The 24,643-nt window shown below is 41.1% G+C and overlaps 1 protein-coding gene and 1 long non-coding RNA gene across 4 annotated transcripts in view; one reads left to right on the top strand and one right to left on the bottom strand.

Moving 5' to 3' along the window:
• LOC138974294 (alpha-(1,3)-fucosyltransferase C-like) overlaps positions 1 to 23,204 on the bottom strand; it is a 24,571-nt gene extending 1,367 nt beyond the window's left edge. For 2 of the 3 annotated variants that reach the window (XR_011458382.1, XM_070347013.1), the window contains exons 1-2: positions 7,021 to 7,164; positions 1 to 1,255 (exon numbers count right to left, since the gene is read on the bottom strand). The exon at positions 1 to 1,255 is cut by the window's left edge. Coding sequence is in view for 2 of the 3 variants with exons in the window: in XM_070347013.1 (XP_070203114.1) it covers positions 1 to 1,241 (1,241 nt within the window). In the remaining variant the exon portion in view is untranslated. Of the gene's footprint in view, positions 1,256 to 7,020; positions 7,165 to 22,401 lie in introns of those variants that run through there. The other variant, XM_070347014.1, reaches the window with a different exon arrangement.
• LOC138974300 (uncharacterized) lies at positions 9,266 to 20,022 on the top strand. The gene is made up of 3 exons (XR_011458386.1): positions 9,266 to 10,676; positions 11,177 to 11,244; positions 18,518 to 20,022. It is a non-coding gene; the product is annotated as an uncharacterized lncRNA (long non-coding RNA).
• Positions 23,205 to 24,643: the final 1,439 nt, after the last annotated feature.

Raw genomic sequence — 24,643 nt, 5'->3', positions numbered from 1 at the left:
TAGGTCCCATCAGGGAAGTACTTCCGGTAGTCAGCGCCGCCTAGAACCACAGGGATAACGTCGACCTGCGCGTGGAACTTGTCGAAGAACTTCTCCGTGACGTAGCTCCTGCATACCGTGTTCTCGGCGGACAGGTAGAATCGGTACTTGAGGGTAAGCAGGTCGTAACACAGCAAGCCCTGGTTCTTGGCGCACGTCAGCGTTCCGCATTTACCGTAGATGTCGACGTCGATGTGTTTGCCGAGCTCTTTGGCGAAGTCTTCTCTCCTGCTGCCGTACTTGCCCTGCGTGTGGCATGTGCTGACGAACCAGGCCACGGACCTCGTCTTCTTGGCGGCGATCAGTCTGAAGTTTCTTTTGGGAGGCCTGACCTCTCTCACCAGGTGTCCGACTGGTGAGAAGATGTCCGAGTCCGGAGCATAGGTGAAGGTCCAGTTGAAGACCCCGCGCCACCCGGGGGCCTTGTAGTCTGGGCACCAGTGAGGAGGTGCCTCCAGTGACCTGGCGATCCAGACCTGACCGGGCGGTTTGCGGAAAGGCGGCTCGGGTCTATTTATCCGGGAGGCGTGGAAGATAACAGCGTCCGCCCTGGGCTGCTGTGAGGCATCGAACGTCATCTTGCATGGCCCTTTCGTGGGCCTAAAGCACCTGTCCTTGAACGTCGTCTCAGGAAAATGTTCTTCCTCTTGCCAGTAGAGGATGAGTTTGGCTTTCTCCTCGTCCTGGTCGCGTTGTGGGGGCTGCTTGTCCTTCCACTGCAAGCAAAACGCGGCCTCTTGTTTGGTGAGGATGTAGGGGGAGCCCACTTTGTCGGGGTCGCCATTCACTGCCGTTGGATCCTTTAGTAATCGTCGTGCCACTGTGGCCGTGTCATCGTTTTTGCCCTCAGGGTCACCCTCAGATCCGTTGTCCGATACAGTTGCAACAGTGAATGAATGTGTGGATGCGGACGTCTGATCGGTGTCCTTGGAATGCGCTGTGTCCAGTGAGCGGCCAGCTCCTGGGTTCGTCTCTCGCCTTCCCAAGTGTACATGTCTCTCGGCATTGCTGTGGACTGCGTTTAACACATCTTTGTCAGCAGACGTTCGCTCGTCAATTTGTGCAAACGTTCCCGTTCCCTGATCGTCGGCCGTTAAATACGCCACTGTGGACAGCTGTACGGTGCTGAGGAACATCCTCCACGTGACCAGCAGGAGCGAGGCGAGCACCAGGACCGACAGACAGTGTTTGGATCGCCACATCTTCCCTCGTCAACCTGCACAAATGGAAGAGGAGAAAACGTCATCATTTTCACGAGTTTTCATTCATAAAATGCTGGTTAAAAAAAACCACTGTAATCATTTTCACGAGTTTTCATTAAAAAAAAAAGCTGGTTCACAAAAAAAAACGCTGTCATCATTTTCACGAGTTTTCATTCATAAAATGCTGGATAACAAAAAACCACTGTCGTCATTTTCTCGAGTTTTCATTCATGAAAAGATGGTTAACAAAAAAACCACTGTCATCATTTTCACGAGTTTTTATTTAAAACCAGCTGGGTAACAAAAAAACACTGTTCCCCATGTAACAAATGGAGGTGGTGAATGGGTTTGAGGTTTCAGGTGAAACGTGGATTGTCAAAGTAAAAACCAATCAGGCGCTTTGTTTTACACGTGAAACCATCGCGGCTTTGGATTCGTGTTTCCGAGGACAACGATTGTAAACATTCACTCTCAAAGACCCCATCAATGTTAATAATTACCGCGACGACTTATGGTCAATTTGAAACCTATGTCTGTGGCGGGGATGTAGCTCAGTCGGTAGCGCGCTGGATTTGTATCCAGTTGGCCGCTGTCAGCGTGAGTTCGTCCCCACGTTCTGCGAGAGATTTATTTCTCAGAGTCAACTTTGTGTGCAGACTCTCCTCGGTGTCCGAACACCCCCGTGTGTACACGCAAGCACAAGACCAAGTGCGCACGAAAAAGATCCTGTAATCCATGTCAGAGTTCGGTGGGTTATAGAAACACGAAAATACCCAGCATGCTTCCTCCGAAAACGGCGTATGGCTGCCTAAATGGCGGGGTAAAAAACGGTCATACACGTAAAATTCCACTCGTGCAAAAACCACGAGTGTACGTGGGAGTTTCAGCCCACGAACGCAGAAGAAGAAGAAGAAAAAGAAACTTATGTCTGCAATCAGTAATTGTCGGAAAGTCGTCAGACACTTAAAAGAAAAGCCAAATGCTAAAACCTTACTGAACCCGCAATACTCAGCTATGTACATTTTTAGACTGGAAGAAAAGCGATGAACAGGTTTCGTTCGACGTAACACTCAAGTGTGACGTAGGCCTAATAACTTGAACTTCTGACGCGCTTTGGGGCCCTGAATTGCATTCTAAACATTACGTTGAGAATATGATTCCCCGTCAATTACTGTTCCATGCTATTGTTCTTCCAAAATGATGACAAAAACGACGTTTGGAATTGGTGGCTTGTTGTCAGACCAGCATTTTTTGTCGGTCATCGGGGAGCATAATTATTAGTGACGTTGCGGGGAAGACGTCCGACAACTCAGCACGACGACAAGTGACGGTGACCTTCTTTTTTCCCTCTCGCACAGTCGGGACGGGGCCTTTGTGAGCCGTTCCCACTGGAAAATGGAGCGATTTGTCGTCGTCGCAAAAACGGAAGATAGAAATTTGTCTTTGCTGTAAAGTCGAGTTCACTTTAATCAAAGTATGTGTTATGGACATATAGATTGTTCATGTTGCAAATAGCTTTTGAAGAAAAAATAAATCAATCTTTGATAGGCGTGGATTTACAGTTGTTTTTTTTTGTCGGGTACCATCTCAGATGCTCACAAGTCTTCTCAATGAAGCCGCTATAAACTGTTTGCGCAGAAGACGGACGCGTCCTCAGTAAAAAAAAAAACTAAGACTAGAGTGACTTTTCCGCGCAGCGGTCCGGGACGCGTGCTGAAATAACGCCTGCAAAGGCAAAATTAGGTGTTTTTCACGTTCGGACCCTTTTCCTGGCATGAACGTGGTCTGGGTGGCCGAGTGGTAACGCACTTGCGCTCGGAAGCGAGAGGTTGCGAGTTCGACCCTGGGTCAGGGCGTTAGCAATTTTCTCCCCCCTTTCCTAACCTAGGTGGTGGGTTCAAGTGCTAGTCTTCCGGATGAGACGATAAACCGAGATCCCTTCGTGTACACTACATTGGGGTATGCACGTTAAAGATCCCACGATTGACAAAAGGGTCTTTCCTGGCAAAATTGTAAAGGCGTAGATAAAAATGTCCACCAAAATACCGGTGTGACCTGGAATAATAGGCCGTAAAAGGTGGTTGCAGCGCCTATAGGCAGTCGATCTACTGGCCGATGTGAATGCGTGATATATTGTGTAAAAAATTCCATCTCACACGGCATTAATAGGTAACATGCGCCTTGAGTCGCCTTGTGTGGTGAGATACGTGCGCGATATAAATCCTCGTAAATAAATAAATAAATAAATAAAGTGGTCATTGTCAAAGTAATTGATGAAGATCAGGCATCATTGTGAGAAGGGTAAGAAGGGTGGTGGCAAGGGTGGCTCTGTTCCAAGTGACTATGATGTGAACGATCTCAATGCGTTTTACAAACGGTTTGACAGGCATGATTTCAGCCAGACCAGGACTGAACTGACCAATCGACTCGTGAACACTCCTATAAAGGAGCAGGGCGAAATCATGTCTGTGACTGAGGAAGATGTTGTGAAACAGCTCAAGAAGTCTAATGCTAAGAAGGCAGCAGGCCCGGATGGTATTACTCCAAAAGTCCTAAATTTTTGTGCTGAGCAGCTTTGCTCAATTCTCACTGTGATTTTCAACATGTCTCTGTCACAGTCAAAAATCCCATCCCTTTGGAAAACATCTTGCATCGTCCCAGTTCCAAAGAAAACCCCGGTCAAAGTGATGAACGACCTGCGACCTGTAGCATTAACTTCTGCTGTCATGAAGGTTCTTGAGCGACAAGTATTAGTGAAGCTTCAGGTGCTTACCGCGGAGTTTATGGATCCGTGGCAGTTTGCCTATAGAAAGGGCAGAAGTGTTGAGGATGCCGTTTTACATGTGTTGCACAGTATCTATTCTCATCAGGATAAACCTGGAGCATGTGTTAGACTGATGTTTTTTGACTTTTCTAGCGCGTTCAATACGATACAGCCTCACCTTCTTGCTGAAAAGCTACTGAAGATGAAAATTAGCGTTCCAACTGTATTGTGGGTCACAGACTATCTGACCAACCGACCCCAGTTTGTTAGGGCTGGTATAGTACCATCTAATGGCCCGAACACAAACACCGGTGCTCCGCAGACCGTGCTATCTAGTGTACTGAATACCAACACAGGAGCTCCGCAGGGAACAGTATTGTCACCTTTTCTGTTCTCCCTGTATACTGCTGACTGCAGGTGTTCTCACGGGTCGTGCTTCATCGACAAATTTGCTGACGATACTGGACTTACAGGACAGATTACTGACGACAATGACACACACTACAGACAAGAAGTTAGCAGCTTTGTGGACTGGTGCGACGAGAATTACCTGGACTTTTGAACACAGGAAAAACTAAAGAAATGATTTTTGACACTAGAAGAAAAAAGGTAGCACACAAGCCTATCGTGATAGCTGGTGTTGAAGTCGAACAGGTTGAAAGCTATCGCTACCTAGGTGTAGTGATCGACAACAAGCTGTCTTGGCATGCCAACACTGACCAAATCTTGAAGAAAGCGCACACGCGCATGTACTGTCTAAGGAAGCTTAGATCGTTCTCTGTTCGTAATGACATCCTGCAGATGTTCTATCTGTCCACTGTTGGTAGCGTGTTGACATATGCATGTGTGTGCTGGGGGGGTAACCTTAGTAAACAGGATAGTGACAGGCTAGAAAAGCTAGTCAAGAAGGCTGGATCTGTTGTAGGCAGGAAACAAGAGACCATTGAATCAGTTTGCCAGAGACGACTGACTGACCGACTGACCTCAATTTTGGCTGACGAGACACACCCACTGAAACCTGAATTTGACTCTCGACGCATTGACAGGAGTGGTAGACTGAGGGCTATGGTTGCTAGAACGTCACGTTTCCGCAATTCTTTTGTTCCCAGAGCTATCCATGCTTTCAACCAATCACATGTTAGAGGCCTCTATCATGTTTCTCTGTCATAATTATTACTGTACTCTGTTGCTGGGTTATCTGTAATGTATGTATTTTTAGTAACTGTATTACCGTAGTTCAAATGTGCGGTGTTCTAGTCGACATGTGGTGCTTTGTATACCTTGTGTGTGCGTGGATGTGGAGGTGGACTCTTGGACGTCTTTTTGTTATTGGAATTATGGTTTTTGTTAAATTGTATTGCTGTTACTGTTGTTGTTGTGTGAGTGAGTTGTGTGTTGGCAGACTTGACTTGACGGATGACTGTTTGCGTTAGTGAGACTGTGATCATACTCATAATAATCATACTCACTTATTTTCTTATGATGTTTTTATTTTTTATTATGCATTCTTATTCTTTTGATTGGAAATAAGTATTGTCACAATATAATTTCCATATGGATTAATAAATTTGAGTTGAGTTGAGTTGAGTTGAGTTGAAAGCTATTAATGTTTTCTCAGAACTTTGTTTTAACCACCAGTGCCGTCACTGCGACGTACATACTGTTAGACTTACTGTTTGATACTGTTAGACTTACTGTTAATACTTTTGTTTTCTTCTTTTTTGTCTCCAGTAAAGGTGTCTGTGTGCAGTAACTTGTTATGAATCACCAGGGAACGACTTTGGACGTTCTGTCAGGAACTACAGCTGCAAATTTATTGTGTGTCCACTCAGGAAACACAATCTGTTCATAACTTTATGAAGACATTGCTCTGTGTCTGCATGGTGGGACGTGTTTAGAGAAACATTATTCATACTTCATAATTGTGTAGACATTGCTCTGTGTCTGCAGGGTGGGACGAGTTTAGAGTAACATTAATCATACTTCAAAATACTGTCTTCACTTTTCTGGAAGATGAATGTTTCCCCAAAACTAAATGCTGAACCCAAATAAAAGTCACATAAAAAGTCATTTGTGACGAATTAATCATTTAAATATCTAATCTTATGACAACAAACTTATTTTTCTGAGTTTTTTGTGTTTGTGAAGGACCTAAACAAGTCGCGTGAAGCGATATAAAAACATTGAGTCAAGATCAACACCACTAACCAATCATCGCCGAGACTGCATTCAGATAGTCTCGGATAACCATACCGAAGACCGAGACGGGTCACGCTCGCCGCCGCGAAGCACACGTCCGTAGTACTTACGGAACCTATTTTCTTTCATTCTGAGCTCATTTTTAGAGTAAACATGACATATCTATATATTTTTGAATTCAGGAGAAGATGAGGAATACAATGCAGTCATTTTTTTATGTTTTTGAAAAATCGATTTTAATGACAACCTTAATGAGCAAACTAATTAACACACATTTTTAAGCTTCCAAGCTGAAATGCAATCCCATAGTCCGGACTTTGTCGAAGATTGCTTAACCAAAATTTCAATCAATTTGGTTGAAAAATGAGGGTGTGACAGTGCCGCCTCAACTTTCACAAAAAGCCGGATATGACGTCATCAAAGACATCTATCGAAAAAATTCAAAATATTCTGGGGATATCATACCCAGGAACTCTCATGAGAAGTTTCATGAATATCGGTCTCGTAGTATTCTCGGAATGACTTCACACACACACACACACACACACACACACACACACACACACACACACACACACACACACACACACACACACACACACACACACACACACACACATACATACATACATACATACATACACACACCACCCCCCTCGTCTCGATTCCCGTCTATGTTAAAACATTTAGTCAAAACTTGACTAAATGTAAAAAAAATAAAAAATAAAAATTACAAACTTTCCAAAGAAACACATTTCCTTGCCATCATAAATAAACAGACATTTTCTGTGTGAACGAACAAATGAAAAAACTCACCCGATATTGCTCACTATTTACTGACTTCCTCACTCCCTGCAGTAAAGTGTTGTTAAACTATCAGCCTCCAAAATCGAAACTGACTTGATTCCTCGCGCCAGGCCATTTTATAAGGGCGAGGAAGCTAACTAGCACACAAACTGGGGGAAGGTGTACGCCGGGTTTAATGCCGGTCAAAGTGTACGCCTACTGTCAATTAAGGCCTGACTGTGCCGCAGTACGTCATAGTACATCCAGACCCACACAAGTCAGTATAAGGCAGATATGGCGCAGTACGTCATAGTACATCCAGACCCACACAAGTCAGTATAAGGCAGATATGGCGCAGTACGTCATAGTACATCCAGACCCACACAAGTCAGTATAAGGCAGATATGGCGCAGTACGTCATAGTACATCCAGACCCACACAAGTCAGTATAAGGCAGATATGGCGCAGTACGTCATAGTACATCCAGACCCAGACAAATCAGTATAAGGCAGATATGGCGCAGTACGTCATAGTACATCCAGACCCACACAAGTCAGTATAAGGCAGATATGGCGCAGTACGTCATAGTACCGTACATCCAGACCCACACAAGTCAGTATAAGGCAGATATGGCGCAGTACGTCATAGTACATCCAGACCCACACAAGTCAGTATAAGGCAGATATGGCGCAGTGTGAAATTGTTTTCGACTGGTATCGTGTAGAATAGCAAGGGAAGGAAAATGGCTTAAATTCTGTAATGCTTCGACCACAATACTCACTTTACTTTCCCCTTAAAGGCATTAATACAAGTAGTTTCAGTTTGTAACGTTGCTGCATTGAGGAGTGCTTGTACATCATGTGTTACGAGACTTGTAATCGAATGACAGGCAATTTAGCCAACCAACTGCAAGAAGGAGGGCTTGTACATAAAGTGTTACGAGACTTGTAATCGAATTACAGGCAATTTAGCATGTCTCATATGCAGCATCTGTTCCAGAAACTGCATCGAGCTTCAGCTGAGAAGGCGACCGGCATAAAACCAAGCGTACACCTGATTGAACTGTGCGAGCTGCGCGCGTTCACCTGTGAACTGTCTGTGGAATGCCTATTTGACAGCCGGCGATACGCTGGGGGGTTCACTGTGAACTGTCTGTGGAATGCCTATTTGACAGCCGGCGATGCGCTCGGAGGTTCACTGCACGGTTTCTATGTCGTGACAACACGCGTATCGATATTTTCGTAACACTCCCCTTACCCATTTTTATCAACGTTAATATATCGGCAGATGCTAATTATGTCACCATGCACGGGGAAAAAACGACGTTATACACGACAAAAACAATGCCTAGTTTGTGACTGAGAAAGACTGAACGAAAACAGTAAAAGTCTTGGAAGTTAACAAAAGAAGAAAAGTGGCTGCCATAAAAAGCAAAATCTGGTACAAGCATCTGTAGAACACTTTTGTATTTAAACTAATACAGAAATATTATATTATGCTGATAAACAATTTTTAAAAACCCTGAGAGATTGACAACAAAACTGAAGTATAATTATGCAAAACGTCCGTTTTCTCTCATCTTCATTATTGTCGAGGATAAATGGAGACTCAAAAATAGAGCGAGAGAGAGGGAGAGAGACAGGGGAGCGAGAGAGAAAAAAGAGAGGGAGAGGAAGAGAGAGAACAAAGAGAGGGAGAGGAAGAGAGAGAGAAAGAGAGAGAGTGAGAGACAGACAGACAGTCAGTAGAAAACAGAGAGAGAGAGAGAGAGAGAGAGAGAGAGAGAGAGAGAGAGAGAGAGAGAGAGAGTAGAAAACAGAGACACACACACACACACACACACACACGCACACACACACACACACACACACACAAACAGATCGATAGAGGGAGAGATATAGAATACGATTGAGCGTGAATGCTCGGAAGGCAGCGGTTACGGCAGTGTGACCTTCGATCTCGGCAGTGGCAAACGCAGTGACAACGACCAGTCGGAGACCAGTAAAATGTAACGTTCACTTATAATCCTGCATGAGTTGGTTTTTACGTGATTGACCGTTTTTACCCCGCCATTCAGGCAGCCATACTCCGCTTTTGGGGGAAGCATGCTGGGTATTGTTCATGTTTCTATAACCCACCGAACTCTGACATGGATTACAGGATCTTTTCCGTGCGCGTTTGGTATTGTGCTTGCGTGTACACACGAAAGGGTATAGGCACTAGCAGGTCTGTATACTTAAGTTGACCAGTGAGATAGAATAAATCTCCACCCGGAACGCACCAGGCGGCCGCGGCCGGGATTTGAACTCACGACCTTTAGCATAGAATGCCCATGTCTAATCCACCACTAGGACACTGCGCCCGTCATACAGTATGTTTTAAATGCCCGTCATACACTATGTTTTAAATGCCCGTCATACAATATGTTTTAAATGCCCGTCATACAGTATTAAATGCCCGTCATACACTATGTTTTAAATGCCCGTCATACTGTATGTTTTAAATGCCCGTCATACACTATGTTTTAAATGCCCGTCATACACTATGTTTTAAATGCCCGTCATACACTATGTTTTAAATGCCCGTCATACAGTATGTTTTAAATGCCCGTCATACACTATGTTTTAAATGCCCGTCATACAGTATGTTTTAAATGCCCGTCATACAGTATGTTTTAAATGCCCGTCATACAGTATGTTTTAAATGCCCGTCATACAATATGTTTTAAATGCCCGTCATACAATATGTTTTAAATGCCCGTCATACAGTATGTTTTAAATGCCCGTCATACAGTATGTTTTAAATGCCCGTCATACAGTATGTCTCTCTCTCTCTCTTGGACCAACAAAAAAGCTGGTCTGTCAACAAGCCACCAAACATCTTACAGTGTCTTTTCTTTTTACTTTAAGAAGAAGTTAGTTCCTGTATATTTCAGGAGGAATCAATTACTGATCACAACTAAAGCAAACTGGCTTGTTGCCATTCGGCGCAGCTATATGTATACACGCGCCTGGGGTCATATATAGTTCTATACTCTTGGCCAAACATCCTAATAATAGAGAGATAATTGGAATTGAAGTTCATAACGTGTCGCTTGATGTCGCCCTTGCACAAGTTGGCCGCCATGCCAAGATGTCGCTCGTCAAACCACGAGTCAGTGACCGGCACGGTTGGCCTAGTGGTAAGGCGTCCGCCCCGTGATCGGGAGGTCGTGGGTTCGAACCCCGGCCGGGTCATACCTAAGACTTTAAAATTGGCAATCTAGTGGCTGCTCCGCCTGGCGTCTGGCATTATGAGGTTAGTGCAAGGACTGGTTGGTCCGGTGTCAGAATAATGTGACTGGGTGAGACATGAAGCCTGTGCTGCGACTTCTGTCTTGTGTGTGGCGCACGTTAAATGTCAAAACAGCACCGCCCTGATATGGCCCTTCGTGGTCGGCTGGGCGTTAAACAAACAAACAAACAAACAAACAAACAAAGTCAGTGAGGAGGTGAAGGAAAGGCCGCGACATGCACACAGATAATAACATCCGTTAATTTATAGGTGAACGCCCCGATTTGTACGGCATGGAACGCATGAATTATGTAAATGAGGTGTTCTTTGTCTGCAGGTGTTGCGTTGAGTTCAGGCGTCACAGCCGGGTTCAGCCAGCGGTCACGTGACGCAACACAGCTCACGGCTGAGGGGTGAGCCAGAGGGCGCGAGGAGACAGGATATAAGACAGAGAGAGAGACAAAGAGACAGAGACAGAGAGACAGTGTCTCTGTCTCTCTCTCTGTCATATCTATCGCCCCGCCCTCTCGTTTGCGCTGTGTGTGTGTGTGTGTGTGTGTGTGTGTGTGTGTGTGTGTGTGTGTGTGTGTGTGTGTCTCTCTTTTTTCTCTCTCTCTCTCTCTCTCTCTCTCTCTCTCTCTCTCTCTCTCTCTCTCTCTCTCTCTCTCTCTCTCTAACAGTTAGTATTATAATGTAAAAATAAAAGTGAGATGTGGAGCAAAGTTTACGGATTATATTAATTGTATATTTGGTGTTAAACAGGGCGATGTATGTAGCCCAGTTTTATTTTCTCTCTTTATTAATGAGTTAGCACTTGAGATAATTGAGAATGGAAGACATGGTGCCACATTTACTGATGACTATTTGGAATTGTTTATTCTTTTGCTTGCTGATGATTTATTGTTGTTTTCAGAGACTGTTGTGGGTCTACAGACTCAGTTAAATAATTTACGCAGGGCAGTGTCTTCTCTTCATTTAAAGGTAAACATGAGTAAAAGTAACATTATTGTGTTTAGGAAAGGTGGATATTTGAGCGCAAGGGAAAGATGGACATATGGGGGTGATATATTACCAGTTGTAAACGTGTATAAGTATTTAGGAATATTGTTTTCAACTCGACTTAGTTTTACTGCTGCCTGTAGCGATCTCTCAAGCCGGGCCAAAAATGCTCTGATGTGTATTATACAAAAATTATCTGTGCTTAATAATAATAGTTTTAATGTTTTTTTGAAGTTGTTTGATTCCCAAGTACAACCAATAGTACAGTATGGTGCTGAGATATGGGGACTGGATAAGGCTGCTCTGCAGTGTGAAAAGGTCCATTTATTTGCACTGAAGAAGTTCTTAGGAGTTCGAATGCGAACACCTAATGATCTTGTATATGGCGAGACAAACAGATATCCGATATATTTGAATTCTATTTTAAGATGCATTAGCTACTGGTTGAAATTGTTAAAGATGGAGGCGCACAGACTTCCTCGTAAATCCTATGAAATGTTGTATAAAATGGATGAAAGTCCGTGTACACTATATTGGGGTGTGCACGTTAAAGATCCCACGATTGACAAAAGGGTCTTTCCTGGCAAAATTGTATAGGCATAGATAAAAATGTCCATCAAATACCCGTGTGACTTGGAATAAAGGCCGCGAAATGTGAACATTCGCCTAACAGGCTTGAGGTTTGCTGGTCGATGTGAATGCGTGATATATTGTGTAAAAAATTCCATCTCACACGGCATAAAGCGCTTTGAACTTCGGATAAGGCGCTATATAAATAAAGAGAATTATTATTATTATTATTATAAAGTGGTAAAACGAACTGGGCCTCAGGTGTCCGTTGTAAATTGTATGAGTACGGTTTTGGTTTTGTGTGGTTGAATCAGGGCGTTGTTAATGAAAAAGATTTTTTGGTGTTTTTAGGGAAAGGTTGGTCGATTGCAGATGGCAAGAGTGGGATTACCATATACAAAATAGTGATAGATTTGCTGTTTATCGGACATTTTGTACTGTACATGACATTAAACCCTATCTTTTGTCGAATATGGATAGGCATCTAAAGTTTATTATGACCAGGTTTCGATTCGGCATTTCAGAAATTGCAGTGCATGCTTACCGATATATAAAACATAATGCCGATGATTTGATGTGTCCTCTTTGTAAACAAAACCAAGAAGATGAAGTCCATTTTGTTTTGTGTTGTCCATACTATAACAAATTAAGAGAAAAATTGATCCCATTTAAATATTATAAGAACCCAAGCATTTTCCGACTCAGTTTGCTTTTAGCATCACCTCAAGAAACTGTTGTCAGAAATGTATCCCTGTATTTGTATAAAGCCTTTAAATTAAGAGAAGTTGTAACCTCCTAGTTAAATGCCGTGTAATGTATGTGTTGTGTGATTATTATTTTGTACCTTTTTTTGTGTACACCTGTTGAGTTTAATTTATACGCAATGTGAACCGTTTGTTCACACCCCTTCATAGGGGCAATGGCCTATTGAATAAACTCTCTCTCTCTCTCTCTCTCTCTCTCTCTCTCTCTCTCTCTCTCTCTCTCTCTCTCTCTCTCTCTCTCTCTCTCTCTTTCTCTCTCTCTCTTTCACAATGTATTATTATTTTTATATACACTGATTTTTTTTCGAATGCAGTGTATGTCAATGGACATGGCATTCACAGCTTTGTTACGTCAGTGCAATCTACTCTATAATTCTTAACTCATGTCAAATGAACTTACATTTTTCATTTAAGCAATGTATTGTATGTAAATTGATGATATCTTCTTACTTTCATTTTATTTTAGGGCCTAATCATGTAGCAGTAGTTTTCTTTACTTGCTTATTCTTTAGCAGTTTTAGACTAGTCCCTCTTTAGGGCGAGGGCCAGATGTAAACTGAAAAGCAGATCACTGCTTACTCTATTACCCTCGTTAAATAAAGGATTGTTCTTGTTCTTGTTCTCTCTCTCTCTCTCTCTCTCTCTGCGTCTGCGTCTGCGTCTCTCTATCTCTGTTGCTATTATCAACGCGGCAAAGGCGCCAAACAAAACTTGATATCACAATTAAAACCTCTTAAAGTAAAAAATCAAACTATAACAGAAGCACTAAATCATAGCTTTAGGTGTAACGGTTGATAATAAACTATCTTGCATGGAATGCTCATGTTTCAGAACTTTGCAAAGCAAATTCAAAAAAAATGTATTTAATGTCTAGAATGAAATGCTTTCTAAATTTTGAAAGTAGGAAACTGTTCTTCCACGCGCATATTTAATCAAGTATTGATAATTCATCAACACTATGTTACACTGCCAGTGCAAATACTTTAACGTTATAAAGAGCAATCAAAGTAATTCTACTGAAAAATGCAACACTTCAAGAAAAAGATTATAAACATTTGAATATTCTTCCTTTTAAAAAGATATTGCTTTTCAATACAGCAATACCAATGCACACAATCATGAAGAGAAAAGCACCTTCTATTCTTGTCTCTAAATTTGTTATTCAATAATCCGCAACACAAAATTACTTTTTTCTTCCCTCTTCCAAGAAAATATAGATCTCTTCAAATCAAGCCTAACATTTTCTGGCAGTAAAGTCTGAAACTCCCTACCTAAAGTTCTTCAAGAGACCGAAAGTGAAAAAGGTTTTAGAATTAAACTCATTGATTTTCTGAAACAATAATAATAATAATAATAATAATAATAAATGAGCATTTATATAGCGCAACATCATAACTTTACAATTATGCTCTTTGCGCTTGACACATTTAAAATTAAAACACAGTTATACAAGCATTTACATCTACATTCATAGTCAACAACGCTTAATTAAAAGCATACACCATCAAACATACATTACAAAAGATTCTTCCACTAACTAAGTAATAAAACATGAATAAAATAGGTAGTAAAAAACAAGGAAATGACAGATGAATACCCTTAATCAAACAGAACATGTTATCAACAATGCTGAAAACAGTCCTAGATGTTTATATACATTATCACTAAAACAACAAAGTGTCAGTTTAGAGGAACGATAAATTGTTTTTAAACTGAAGGTGAGGCGATGGTATTTAGGACTGGACAAGGATGGAGAGGAAGGGGGAAGCAATGGAGATAGCGGATGTGGGCGGGACCTAGAAGTAAGGAGGGAGGGGGAAGGGTGTTGTAGTGGAAGTTTTCGCGCCAAACGTTCTGGCAAGTGAGTGCCAGGGGATACACGCTCTTGCATTAGCGGCAAAGCAGCAGCAGCAGCAGCAGCATTGAAGTGCGCGCGTCAGCAAGGAAATACCAGCTGAATACCCTTAATCAAACAGAACATGTTATCAACAATGCTGAAAACAGTCCTAGATGTTTATATACATTATCACTAAAACAACAAATACACTACATGTAGCCTACTGATGGACTGAGAAAACAAAATCAGGGGTTGTATTTCTTGAAGAGGTGCGTTTTAAGTGCTCGTTTGTGAATGCTTGGGGTGACTGAGAGTGGCGGATGTGAAAGGGGAGAGAATTCCATTGTGTGGGTGCGCAGAAAGTAAAAGTGCGTTGTCCGTATGTTTTGGTTTTGGTGTGTGGAATGGTAAGGATGCGACAGTCAGAAGAGGCACGGAGTTGTCTTGCTGGAGAATAGACGGTGAGGATTTCAGAGAAGTAAGAAGGAGACGAGCCAGAAAAGAAGTTAAAGTAGAGGGTGGACAGTTTGTAGTCAATGCGGGCTTGAATAGGTAACCAGTGCAGTGTGTGAAGAAGTGGTCACAGTTGCGTGATCTCGTTTTCGTGCTTTGAGAATGAGGCGTGCTGCCGAGTTTTGGACTTTTTGTAGTTTATGCAGGAGGTACAGAGGACAGCCAGAGAGAAGAGAGTTGCAGTAGTCAAGTTTAGAAAGAACAAAGGCACAGACAAGAGTGTTAGTTGTTTGAGAGGAGAGTGTGTGGCGAATGGTGCTGATCTTACGAAGCTCAAAATAAGCTGCTCTACAGACTAAAGATATATGTTTGTTAAGGGTCATGTCAGATGAAAGGGTGAATCCAAGGTTTCTAGTTGATGGCGAGAAAAGAATGTCGGTATTGCCTATTTGAACAGAAACAGGTTGGGGAGAGGGAAATGTAGTGTTCTTCTTTTTGCACAGTAAGACTTCAGTCTTATCATCATTCAGCTTGAGTTTGTTATCGACCATCCAAGATTTAACATCAGTGATGCATGTCTGAATGGTCTGGATGGCGGAATGTGTCTCTGCAGGGGGACTGGGTTTATACAGCTGGGTGTCATCAGCAAAAGACTGATTTAAAACAGAATGGTTTTGAATCAGTGTGGAGAGGGGCTTAGTGTACATGATGAAAAGGATGAAACACTGATAACTGTATCTATAATCTGTTGAAGGGTACTAAATTAGTTAACTGATTAAACTAATTTAGTATATTTACTTAATGCCTTCTTCTCAATGTCTTGGACAGCTGCACATTACAAGGAACAATTGATATACCGGAAAATAAGATACCGAATCTGTACGATTATTAAGCAAAATGATTATTTTTCTTTTTTTACATTAAGTCAGGTTTTGACTAAATGTTTTAAAATAGATGGGGAATCGAAACGACGGTCTGTGGTGTGTGTGTGTGCAGTGTGTGTGTGTGTGTGTGTGTGTGTGTGTGTGTGTGTGTGTGTGTGTGTGTGTGTGTGTGTGTGTGTGTGTGTGTGTGTGTGTGTGTGTGTGTGTGTGTGTGTGTGTGGAGAGAGAGATTCATACAAAAACTGCTAGACCGATCATCATGACACTTTATATGAGAGTTCATGAGTAAGATATCCCCAGTCATTTTCTTTCTTCATTTTTTTGTATGAATGTCTTTGATAACGTCATATTTGGCTTTTTGTGAAATAAGAGGCGGCACTGTCACCTCTCATTTTTCAACCAAATTGGTTGGAATTTTGGTCAAGCAATCTTTGACGAAGTCCGGACTATGGGATTGCATTGCAGCTTGGAAGCTTAAACAAATATGTATGAGTTTGCTCATTAAAGTTGTCATTAAAATTGATTTTTCGCAAACAGATTTAAAAATGATTGCATCGTATTCTTCATTAAATTCTAAATCTAAAAATATAAATATATTATGTTTACTCTTAAAATGTGATCACAATTAACGAAAATAGTTTAAAAGGTAGATCTTCTACGATTAAAAGTTTAATAATCGATCCAAAAAGAATGTCATCTTATTCTTAATCATTTTCTGATTCCAAAAACATATACATATGTTATTTTGGATTAAAAACAAGCACAGAAAGTAAAAAAAAAAAAAAGGTTTACAGATAAGCGCGCATTCCTGCTAAGAGGAACCGCTACTGTGCTACACTGGCTTGTCAATTTAACTGCATGATCCACGATTTGCTTGCCGCAGTGATTGACGACGCTATATATATTGTCTTAGTGAAAAAATGCAGTGTTTTCAGCGAGATCGACAGACTGACTAAATGTAGTATTTTTGCCTCACGTGACTTGTTTTATTTTTGATTGTATTGTCATAAAAGTTATTGAGACATCACAGTGCGCTAAGAAATGTATAGAGCTAATCGAGAAAATGAAGTATTAAACGAAGCGCGTGGGGCTGAGTTCAATAATTATTTTTCAAAATTTGCTCTATAAATTTGTTAGTGCACTGTGATTGTTTCAATAACCGTTATTGTCAGTAACTACAAGAGATCAGAACGTTTGAAAAGGCAAATTTTGTTCTGCAGGTGAATGTATAACTGTGTGGATGTGTCGAGTTAGATCTACTTGTGTGTGTGTGTGTGTGTGTGTGTGTGCCGGCTTTGCCATGCTTCGCAAGCTTCTCGCCAAAGTTGCACATTTCAGGGCTATTGATTGTTCAATCCCCGACGATGGTTTTACGATTTGATGACCCTTCTGCCGCACCGTTTTATCTATAAACCACAAACAGTATGAGTAACAGTTATACTTTATGTACCCGCGTAAGCATACAATTTCACTTTTATAATTATTCAGTTAATTATTAATATCGAGACATCTTCCAGAACTTTCTACACTCCGATTTATTGAACAATCCCCAAGCAACTGAGTACCCTGATGTCAGAGTGACACGATGGTTCGCTCATTCGCAAAAAAAAAAAGTTATTTCTCGTAATGTATCTGCATTCATTTGGGAGACTGGTGCTATGATTACATGGAAAGAACTGTTTTGAAGGCTTCACGTTTTCTATTTCATTGTTGTCCTGAAAACTGCTGAAACTGTTCATTTCACTACTGAACTGACGCTGGCGTCTGCTGCATGTACGAAGTACAGTCAATCGAACCAGTCGACTGCCAAATGCTGCATGGTCTAGCACGAAATAATTATGTCAGAATAACACTTTTGCTTTTAGCCGTTGGGAATTTTAGGGTCAAGCATCATTTCTGTTTACATCGTTGTTGTCCTGAAATATGCTATAAAGCCGTTCATTGCAGTACCGAACTGACGCTGGCGCTGTCGTCTGCAACATGTACGTTGGACAGTCAATTGAATTAGTCGACTTCCAAATGCTGCATGGTTTAGCTCGAAATCTGTCAGAAAAACACTTCTGCTTCTAGCAGCGGAGAATTTTAGGGTCAAGCATCATTTGGTTATGCTGAGACGAAAAGCTACATGTCACCAACAGGGAGGATGAGAAGAATCTTCTCAATTCGAAGGAAGGGGTACAGGCGCATGAATACGTTCTCTGGGTTTATTAGCGCACGCCAAGAGTGCCCTAACAGTTTTAAGCGTTTTGCATTAGCAAATCAACCGTTTCACATCAGTCATGTGACACCAGCACTTACTGACATTTAAAGTTACTGAGACATCACAGTGCCCGAAGAGATTTATATAGCAAATCGAGAAAATGAATTATTGAACGAAGCGCTAGTTTAATAGTTATTTTCGAGATTTGCTCTATAAATCTCATAGCGCACTGTGATTGTTTCAATAACGAATTTGTTGGTAACCACAAGATATTAGAACGTTGGACAGGGCACAATTTACTACGGGCGTTTGGATAACTTTTTGGACAGGTCGATTTAGAGATCTTCTTTTCTTGTGTGTGCTCGCTTCGCATGCCTTTCACTTATAGACAACAACTCATATTTTGCGTTCATTTCTTTGGTGAATTCCTGTGTATCTGTAAACCAGAACGTGCAATATTTTCATACAGACTTGATATCAAGTCGGAGCAAAAATGTTATATTTGCGGTTCTTAACCTACGAATTTTACATGACCGACGGTCTCCAGTTTGTTTCAGGGTCTTGGTGTGGGGTAACCCGTGCTATACGCAGGGTGACCAGTGTTGTGTGTGCCTGTGTCTGTGGCGGCTGCTTCACCTCGCCAGACTGCCCTAGTCGATTTAAAGAGTCTCCTGTAACGTCATCCTCTACTGAGTTAAGTGTGAAGTCATGTTTAATCATTGATGTTCATTACTTGATTATTTTGATGTGTAAATATTGTGCATACATGTGTGGTTGAACGAGTTATATATGACAAGTTTTGAATAAAACACTTATTGTTTGTTTATTTTCTTGTTTTGTATTGTAATGTTTTGTATAGTGGGAGAACAAACATGCGTGAGTTAGATGGGAGTCAGTTTTGTGCTTGATGCGAGGCAGGATCCATCACAGTCAGGATCCATCACAGTCAGGATCCATCACAGTAAGGATCCATCACAGTCAGGATCCATCACAGTCAGGATCCATCACAGTCAGGATCCATCACAGTCAGGATCCATCACAGTCAGGATCCATCACAGGCAGGATCCATCACAGGCAGGATCCATCACAGGCAGGATCCATCACAGGCAGGATCCATCACAGTCAGGATCCATCACAGTCAGGATCATTTGAAACGTGTGCACATGTTCTTCTGGGCAATGCGAATTTGACAAAGAAAAGGTGGTTTCCTATTTGTTTTTTTCTGTGACGTTATTGCGTTTTAATGTGCTAACACAATAGGATGCTATACGTTCCAACAATACAACTGTATAGTGTGTATGTAACTGACGATTTTCTAGGTTTTGTTTATGCCTTACCTGTTGTCACACTTAGCGAATTACATCTGATCACATTTTCAATTACATTGTAAGAAAAGGCGGATTCCCTGAATAAACTTTTCTTTGAGAAAAATGTTTGATTTTTGTAAAATACCGTGATGTGGATCTGATCTTCGTTGGCATTTTGTGTTATATATATATATATATCTTTATTTGTGTGTGCTTTTGAATAAAGATATATCAAAATGTTCTCGTGTAGAAGACTGAATAGATAGACAGGATTGATATATCATCAAACTTTACATAACTGAATCCGTGTACACACAGCATTGTGTGGGATTGACAAAGTTATACACACAAATTATCATGTTCTGAAACGTAACCACACACAACATCATCATGTCACATTATCTCCAAAATTGAACACAGGTAAGCCTATATATGTATATAAGTTCATTATATGAAGTTAAAAAGAAGAAGAAGAAGAAGAAGAAGAAGAAGAAGAAGAAGAAGAAGAAGAAGAAGAAGAAGAAGAAGAAAAAAAAACACACACAAAAATGATGTAACCATATACTTTTGAGATTTGAGTTGATCAGTATTTCAATGGTAGACATCATTTATTTTAGATAGAAGGGTCATTCTCAGATTACTGTCCCAGAGGGGGGTGACCTACTTCATGAAAGGTTTACAACCATCATTTTCCATCAAATCAACTACATGCTGTATCTGTATTGTGTCTCAAGGAATACATTTATGTTTTCAACCCAAATTTGACTACTTTTTCATTGCAAATTTGTTTGACATTTTAGTTTGCTCAAAATTGTTTTAAACAAAACTTTATTCAATTTTAATCATGACAAGAACAATGCATGGATGATTACATACTCAAGCATATAATGCTTATTTTAAGCAATCATAGTAATTACAAAACAAAGGTTAGCATGATGGCGGAATAAGTACATTAGCTCCTTTCAGGAAACGAAAAACAAAACAAAAGACAAAACAGATACACAAACAAGCAGAAAATGGGAAGGGGTTGGTGATAAGTTTGCTCAAAATTGGCTGATTGAAAGCCACCATTTTGTGACATTCCTCTCTTGACGAAAAACAGACATTTATCTCCAGTAAACTATTAGTGAAGAGTGCAAACAAAGTGTACAGGTGCAAAGAGATTATGTGCATGTTTATGACCACAATATCCGTTTAAAAAAAATCGTTCTTTACGCAGTAATTTGACCGGGCCCAAAATGATGTGTGCATCGTGTCACGAATTATCCGGCACAGATAACCACTCATGGGCACACAATAACAATGTGTTGGATCTACCTTGCACGGACACTTTATTTGTACACATTACTGCTATACAAACACAGCTTTTGTTACTAAATATATAGTTTTGTTTACCGGTAATTGCAATATAAATCTCAGAGGAGGTCTTGGTGTCACACATTTTGGCCTCGACCGAACAAGACATTTTTGCATTTAATTAAATAATGAACAATATTTTTTAAAAACTACTTGAACACAATTTCATCCTGTCATGAGCCTGGAACCAGAAATGCTCACAACAGTAGAAATGGTTGGTTATTGAGCGCGAGACTTGCAGTTTAACTTCCGTGTCTGTCAAATTGTCAATGCCTCGACCGAACATGGTTTTGGACGGTTACGTACTTTGCTGCTCCATATCAGGGAAACCAACAAGTTTCTTTGAGCTTTTTGTCCACTAATGCCTTTATCACACCCTATTATAATTATTGCACATGAAGTTTTCAACGATTTTCTTTTAACTTTATTTTTCAATGACTATGTGAAAATGTCACGCTTTTGGACCATGACTCTGAGAATGACCCAGAACTAAACAGAGATTTGTGTTGATCAGTTGTTCAATGGTAGACGTAATTAGATAGAACTAAACAGATATTTGTGTCAGTCAATAGTTCAATGGTAGACATAAGTAAATAAAACTAAACAAAGATTTGTGTAAGTCAGTTGTTCAATTGAAGACATAAGTAAATAAAACTAAACAAAGATTTGTGTCAGCCAGAAGCCGTTTAATGGTAGACGTAATTAAACAGAACAAAAGAGAGATTTGTGTCAGGCAGTTGTTCAATTGCAGACGTAAATAAATAGAACTAGACAGATATTTTGTGTTAGTCAGTAGTTCAATGGTAGACATATGTTATCTTAAATAGAACTAAACAAAGATATGTGTTAGTCAGTATTTCAATGGTAGACGTAATAAAACAGAACTAAACAGATATTTGTGTTTACCTGTAGTTCAATGGTAGACGTAATAAAGTAGAACTAAACAGATATTTGTGTTTACCTGTAGTTCAATGGTAGACGTAATAAAACAGAACTAAACAGATATTTGTGTTTACCTGTAGTTCAATGGTAGACGTAATAAAACAGAACTAAACAGATATTTGTGTTTACCTGTAGTTAAATGGTAGACGTATAATCAAATAAATCCAAAAACAAAGAGACTGCCAACGTTCCAAAATTCAGAATAAAAAAACAAGAAAGGTAAGTTGTTGAACGTTGTTATTGACAACATGACGTTACAATCACTGTTACCTGTTACCTGTTACCTGTTACCTAATTTTGTCAATAACAACATTCCAGCAACTTACCTTTCTTGTTTTTTGATTTTGTATAATCAAATAGAATTAAAGAGTGATTTGTGTCAGTCAGTAGTTCAATGGTAGACATATTTTATCTTAAATAGAATTAAAGAGAGATTTGTGTAAGTCAGTCGTTCAATTGTAGACGTAAATAGATTGAACTAAAGAGAGATTTGTGTAAGTCAGTCGTTCAATGGTAGACGTAAGTAGATAGAACTAAACAGAGATTTGTGTGAGTCAGTTGTTCGATGGTAGACGTTATCAAATAGCTGCTGCCAGCACATCTCACCGGGCCGGTGAGTTTGTTGCAATAACCACGATACTTTGTTATAGTGTTACGAAGGATAGAAACTAAGTATTTGTGTCTGAATATGTGTTTATTATATACCATAAGCTAATTCTTTTTCTCTGTTGTTCTAGTGTCGAAATATCTCTTGTCCTTGAATTAGGAATACAAACAAAACACCATAGATGCAATGCCAGTCGTGTCGCCTGGAAGACTGCTTTACCCATGCAATGCCAGTCGTGTCGCCTGGAAGACTGCTTTACCCATGCAATGCCAGTCGTGTCGCCTGGAAGACTGCTTTACCCATGCAATGCCAGTCGTGTCGCCTGGAAGACTGCTTTACCCATGCAATGCCAGTCGTGTCGCCTGGAAGACTGCTTTACCCATGCAATGCCAGTCGTGTCGCCTGGAAGACTGCTTTACCCATGCAATGCCAGTCGTGTCGCCTGGAAGACTGCTTTACCCATGCAAGTGTACTCCTTCTTTTTCTTCTTCTTTTTCGTTCACGGGCTGAAACTCGAACGTTCACTCATGTTTTGGCACGAGTGGATTGTTACGTGTATGACCGTAGACTATTTACCCCGCGATGGCAGTCTCTGGAACATGACGAGCGATTGCAGAAATTCAACAGCGAACCTTGCAGGCAACGAGCGTGTTCAGCGATTTGTACGCCGGATTCATTGCAACCGCAGATCCGTACCCGTTTCGCAAAGCACAACTAGACTCGGCACATATCTATCGGCCACCGCAGTCCCGTGAGCAGCACAAGTCACCCCTCCCTCGCACAACGGCCTTTAAGTATCCGCGTAATCACCGGGGACCCAAAATCTCATTCTTTATACCAGACATGACGTCAGCCCGCACTGTGACTGTGTCTTGACGGCCGGGCACTGTCTGGATGGGAGTATCTGGGTCAAGATAAGCCCGACTGTCTGGGACACGCAGGAAATAGTCTCGTCTTATCATCGTCTGTGTCACCGAGACTTGTCAATCTACCAGGGAAAGTACAGCCGCAACAGACTTATACGACAGTCAGTATTTTTACACAGCCAAGGGGATTCCCGGAAATGGGCGGAGCCACATGGGGGCGTTACCAGGAGGACGCTCATTGGTGAGGTGTCAAACCGTTTGACCCTTAAACCCGCAACATCGCTGATTGGCTTGCAGCGTGACAACACCGCAGTGCGCGCGCAGGCGTGTGACGTTTCGGCGTGTTGAGGGTTATCGAGGCCAGACAGAGGCAAGGCTCCGCCCATTTAGAAGACAGGGGGGGGGGGGGGGGGGATTGTGTGCCGGTGACCTTCTTTCCTGTCGCCTGCCCGCTCACCGCTGTTGTTGGGGGGAACAGAAACACCTCTCTCTCTCTCTCTCTCTCTCTCTCTCTCTCTCTCTCTCTCTCTCTCTCTCTCTCTCTCTCTCTCTCTCTCTTATTTTATTTATAAACATGAAGCATTAGTTTTCTTTACTTGTTTATTCTTTAGCCATTTTAGACTAGTCCCTATTTAGGGCGAGGGCCAGATGTACAAAAGTAGATCACTGCTTACTCTATTACCCTCGTTAAACAAAAGAATTGTTCTTGTTCTCTCTCTCTCTCTCTCTCTCTCTCTCTCTCTCTCTCTCTCTTTCTCTCTCTCTCTCTCTCTCTCTCTCTCTCTCTCTCTCTCTTTCTCTCTCTCTCTTATGTTTACAATTTATGTATTCAACAACATTTTTTTCCAAAAGAATTTAAAAAAGCGAAAGTCATACCTTTGCCAAAGAAAAAAGGTTCTCAAGACTTAAATGATTTTAGACCTATATCTTTGTTATCTGTATTATCTAAGCCTCTTGAAATGCATGATCAGAAACATCTGGTTACTTATTTGGAGGACCACAACCTTTTGCATCAACTTCAGTTTGGTTTTCGCTCTCAACATTCATGTAATACTGCCCTTGCCAGATTAACTGATTCATGGTACTCATCCCTAAATAGGTTAGACATTTCTGGGGATGATTTCTTGGACCTAAAAAAAGCTTTTGACCTCGTGAATCATGAGATCCTTCTAAAGAAATTAAAATGTTATTTGAAAAGTTCTAGCACTGTGGCTTTTTTAACATAGAGGGGGAATCGAGACGAGGGTCGTGGTGTATGTGTGTGAGTCTGTCTGTGCGTGTGTGTGTGTAGAGCGATTCAGACCAAACTACTGGACCGATCTTTATGAAATTTGACATGAGAGTTCCTGGGAATGATATCCCTGGATGTTTTTTTCATTTTTTCGATAAATACTTTTGATGACGTCATATCCGGCTTTTTGTAAAAGATGAGGCGGCACTGTCCCACCCTCATTTTTCAATCAAATTGATTGAAATTTTTGTAAAGCAATCTTCGACAAAGGCCGGACTTCGGTATTGCATTTCAGCTTGGTGGCTTAAAAATTAATTAATGACTTTGGTCATTAAAAATCTGAAAATTGTAATATTTTTTTTTA

This window comes from Littorina saxatilis, linkage group LG8 (assembly GCF_037325665.1).
Source record: "Littorina saxatilis isolate snail1 linkage group LG8, US_GU_Lsax_2.0, whole genome shotgun sequence".
Lineage (NCBI taxonomy): Eukaryota > Metazoa > Mollusca > Gastropoda > Littorinimorpha > Littorinidae > Littorina > Littorina saxatilis.
Note: the sequence above shows the minus strand (reverse complement) of the source record. Positions and strands in the feature narration are given on the sequence as shown.